At 45.8% G+C, this 4,877-nt stretch overlaps 1 protein-coding gene across 1 annotated transcript; it reads right to left on the minus strand.

Moving 5' to 3' along the window:
* Window positions 1-780: 780 nt before the first annotated feature.
* On the minus strand, window positions 781-1,518 carry LOC149240523 (uncharacterized). The gene has a single exon (XM_089370200.1). It carries the CDS (start codon window positions 1,516-1,518, stop codon window positions 781-783), a length of 738 nt encoding a protein of 245 aa, XP_089226326.1.
* Between the last annotated feature and the right edge of the window lie 3,359 nt (window positions 1,519-4,877).

Raw genomic sequence — 4,877 nt, forward strand, 5'->3', positions numbered from 1 at the left:
ATGTTATGATTCTATGAGTTTCATCCAAAATATGCTTTAGAGAGTATGCATTGCATTGATCTTTTTTGTTTATCCAGTTGCATATGATTTGTGAGTCTCCAAATAGCTGTAAATGAAGGTTGTTTTTGGATAAAGCAAATAAGATATGGTTTTTGGCCGCAATGAGCTCTACGTAGTTGTTTGTCCCGCTTCCTAATCCCATTTGAATTTTATAGACGTGTGCTTCAGACAGATGAAGTATAGCCCCCCCTACACAACCAGCCTCCTGAGTTGATCCATCAAAAAATGCCCATGGATGAGCTGAATTGATAACTTCCGATGTAATATTCCTATGGGTTGGTTGATCGTCCTCTTCAGGGATGGAGCTGTAGTCGGCTAGTATTCTGGTAGTAATAGAGGGCCAGTGGGGGGGTTTTGATGGAAAATGGTTTGGTTCCTAGTGATCCAGATGGACCAATTAATAAGGAGCGGGATGTTCTTTTGTCTAACAGAGTTAATGGAGCACCAGTTATTCCATGCTTCAGAGGGATGAGAGCCCTACCATTTCTTTGCAGAGGAGATCGTATTGAGGAACCCATTCCATAGTTCTTGTGTGAAAGGACAATGGAGAAAGAGGTGGTCGATATCCTCATTGTCCCTTTTGCAGAGATGGCACCAGTATGGCCTTGAGAATGATCTTTTCATCAGGTTGGCCCCAGTCGGGACTTTGTTGTGGAGGATAGACCACATGAGCAATTTAGTTCAAGGGGGCGCCTTCAACTTCCACATCTGCTTCCACCACTATACCAGTTCTTGTGGCTTGTGCCTCTCCATCAGCACTTGGTAACCTATCTTGGGGGAGTAGGTACCATGTTTAGCATGTGCCCAGATGAGCTCATCCTCGCCCTCAATTATTCTAATGTGAGCCTCTCTCAATGCATTTGTGTAATTACACCATTCCTGCTGCCAACATCGGGGGATATTCAGATCAGTGGCAGTTCTCCAAGCTTGCTGAAAGATGGTAGTAAGTGCCTCATCTGTGATCTGATTAATGTACAGTATGCCATTGGCCTGTAAATGTCCTCTCAAGCCCTCTGTGAGCCTATGAGTGTTACCACAACCCACCCATGGGTCCGTGCCAATCTGTATGTTTGCCCTCGATCTAATTCTCCAAGTTGGACCACTTTGAATGAGCTCCTTAGTGTTATTGACTGCCTTCCAGATGATAGATATGTTATTCATCCTGGTGTCTTGCCTGATCCATGCTTGCACACTTGATGGATGGATGTATTTGGACACTGCAACCTTCATCCAGAGACTGTTGTTGATAAGCAGTTGCCACCCTAACTTAGCAGCCAAGGCTTGTGAGAAGGTGTCCAGCCTCTTAATACCCCATCCTCCCCAACTCTTCGGTAGGGCCAGTAACTCCCAGCTCGTCCATGGAAAGATTCTCCCTGACTGATTCCCTTTCCACAAGAACTGGCAACATATGTTTTGAAGGAGAGACAGGATGCCTCTAGGGATCCAAGCCAATGTCATCTAATAAACTGGTGTAGATTCTAAGACAAACTTGATGAAGATCAACCTCCCCACCCTGGAGAGATATTTGTTGTACCAGATGTTGAGCCTTTTCTCCACTTTTGGTATGAGCCACGTCTAGTCGGCGATCTTGTATCCAAGGGGTTTTAGCCTATACCCAAGATACCTCAACCCTTTTTCAATAGGCACTTCTGAAAAAGCAAATCTCTTGAGAGAAAATTAGACCTCATTCGGGGAACATCCAGTGGCAGTAATTGTAGATTTTGCCTCATTCAATACCATGCCCATGGCTTTTAGGAAGATGCCGAGGGAACGGTGAAAAGAGGTGGTGTCCCCAATACCCCCATTTAGGAGGATCAGTACATCGTCCACGAAAAGCAAGTGGGTAAGGGTGCAGTCGTCTATTATTTTTATTCCCCTTATTCGCCCTTTTCTGCATTCATCTTTGATGGTTCTACTGAGACCCTCCATAATGAGAAGGAATAGTAGTGGGGAGAGTAGGCATCCCTGCCTCAGTCCTCTTTTTGAATGGAAAAAAGGGGATGCTGAGCCGTTGATAAGCACACTAAACGATACATTTGTGATACAACATAGGATCCATTTGATGAAGGAATAGGGGAACCGATGGTGAGTTAACAGAATATGGAGGTAGAGCTAGTTTACCCTATCAAATGCTTTGGACAGGTCGATTTTTAGTATCATGCCTTTGAGTTTCCTAGTTTGAATTGAGTGGAGAAGTTCCTGTGTAGTGCCAATGGCCTCGTGGACTTGTATTTTTTGCAGGAAAGCAAACTATTCTGGGGAGATATGGGCGGATAGAATGGGCTTGAGGCGATTAGCAATAATTTTGGCTATGATCTTGTATATGCAGTTACACAGGGAGATGGGTCTGAAGTCATCATAGGACAATGGGTTGTCAGATTTGGGGATAATGGCTATGAATGTATAGTTGAAGCTCTCCCACATTCTACCCCTCATTCGACATTCTTCTATCAATCTCAAGAGGTCGGGTCCCAGGATGTCAAAAAAAGCAGTGTAAAATTCAACAGTCCATCCATTTGGACCAGGACTCTTATCCTTTTTTAGCCATTTGAGGGTTGCTTCCACCTCTCCCAAAGTCACCTACTTAGTTAGATCCTTCTCTGCTTCCTCTTCCACAAATCTAGGGAAAGTTTGAGCTATGCGCATGACCTCCGCCAGGGTAGCGATTGGGGGCTCCTTGTAAATTTCTTGGAAGTGAGCTCTTGCAAGAGATGCAAGTCCCTAAAAGGTTTTTACAGAGGTGTTTTCCTCCTTCTTGAGCTCCCACATAGTATTAATCACCTTTCTCCCATTTGCATGTCTGTGAAAAAACTTAGTATTTTCATCTCCTTCTTTGAGCCATATTGCTTGACTACGAAGCCTCCAACTCTCCTCTCTATCTTTCAATACTTGTGTCCTTTTTTAGAGTAGGGTATCCAACTTGTCCTTTTGTTCTTGAGAGCTTAATATCCCCTCTGATTCCTCCTCCATTTTGGCTATTCCTTCTTCTGGTAATTTGAGTTGGTGCTCGTCCTGTTCTTTTTTCCTTTTGGTCCACTCTTTTGAAGGCTCCTTCAGGGCATTCATGTTTTGTACGAACCCTTCTGATATAAGGCCTTCTAAGCCCACTGGGTGAGCCTTTCGATAGTCACTCACTACCTTCATATAACTAGCATCCTTTAGCCATGTAGAGTTGAGCTTAAAGGGAGCCTTTGGCTTGTAGTGGGTAGTTTGTAATTCCAAATATATAGCCCTGTGATCTGAGATCTCCCCGGAACCAACCCACTGTCTAACGTGATAGCCACTATTGACCAGAATGAGAAAATGGTCTAATCTTCCGGCCAAACTGGCCTCTCCAGTTCGATTGTTCCTCCAGGTGAGCTGGATCTTTGCAGTGGGAATGTCAATAAGGTTATAGGAGTCCAATAAATTCTCAACAAATGCTGACAGAGTATCCATTTGTGCATTGTGTCCCTTGGATTCTTCATATCCCATCGAGAAGTTTAGATCACCTCCGAGGATGATATTATCTCCTTGCAAGGTGGAGGAGGTAAGCAGATTCCTCCAGAAAACCTCCCGGTCTCGGCAAGGCCCATAGATGTTGAAGAGCCTAAAACTGGTTTCCAGGGTCGACGAGTAGATGTCTACGCCTAGGTAACCTATCCCTCCCAAGACATTTAACAGCTGAATAGAACGGGTGAAGATGCCTAAGGATATCCCCCCTGATCTACCCGTCGCATCAAGGGAGTGAAAGGACCAATTTGGGAGGTAGGATTCCAGGAGGGGTGATATGGAACTTGCTGGTCCAAGTGTTTCTTGAAGGAAGATGATGTCCATAGGCTCAGTAGATAACAGTCATCTCATGGCTATTTTTTTCCTAGGGCTAGCCAGCCCCCTACAGTTAAAGGAGAGGATCTCCATGGAAGGAGCGGGGAGGGGGCATCCTCTACTCTAAGAACCTAAGGGATTAATGTTTGTCTGCCTGAGGCAATCTCTTCTCCAGCCCGATGTTTAGCCCTGGTGAGCTGGGAGGGTCGACCACGGGGCAACTTAGGGAGATGAGGGAAGGGAATGACCCTAAAGCCAACCACATCCTTGCTAAGTGAGTAAAACTTAGAGCAATTAGGATAGCGGTGTTCCATGCAGGGGGAGGGTGCCTAAGCAGAAAGAGGAAGGGTCTCTGAGAGAGAAGGTTGGGGAGGAGGGTTAGCGGAGGGAAGGGACTGCAATAGGGCAAAGTAAATTGGGGAGGGGATATTGTGAGGGTAAGGGGGAGCGAGGGGGAGGACAAGGGAGGGTAGAGGGAACATATCGAACCACCCACAGGGTGGGAAGAAATAACATGAGAATATAATGCAGATACATGAAGATTTTCACAAGGGGAGTTAGAAGGAGTCGTACCCACGGTAAAAGCCTCCTTTGAAGATGCCCGAGCTCTCATCAACGGTGGAGAGGGTGGCCTGAATGGAGCTTTTCCCTGCTTCTTTCTGGGACCCGGGTCTACTTCTTCGATTTCCTTGACTGCACCTTGTACCAGCTATTCCACTATCGTTTGCGCTTGCTGTGTGGGCTCTGAGGGGGGCTCATTTTGCTGCTCATTTTCCCTTGACCTTAGACCTCGTTTTGTGATCAGGGGGCAATCCCTGTATACATGGCTAACCTTATGGCAGCGTCAGCACCTATAGGGCACACCTTCATAGTCCAATATTTGCTTTCTGGTGAAATTCCTCCACTGGATGGTGATAAACTCTTGCAGGCCCCCTCACATTTCCATACATTGTACCAGAATGTGGGCATATGCCATCCTTCCCGTAACGAGGTAAGATTTATCCAAGCCC

This window comes from Pinus tabuliformis, chromosome 8 (genome assembly GCF_031772625.1).
Source record: "Pinus tabuliformis cultivar Carrire ecotype Pingquan chromosome 8, CPIR1, whole genome shotgun sequence".
NCBI lineage: Eukaryota > Viridiplantae > Streptophyta > Pinopsida > Pinales > Pinaceae > Pinus > Pinus tabuliformis.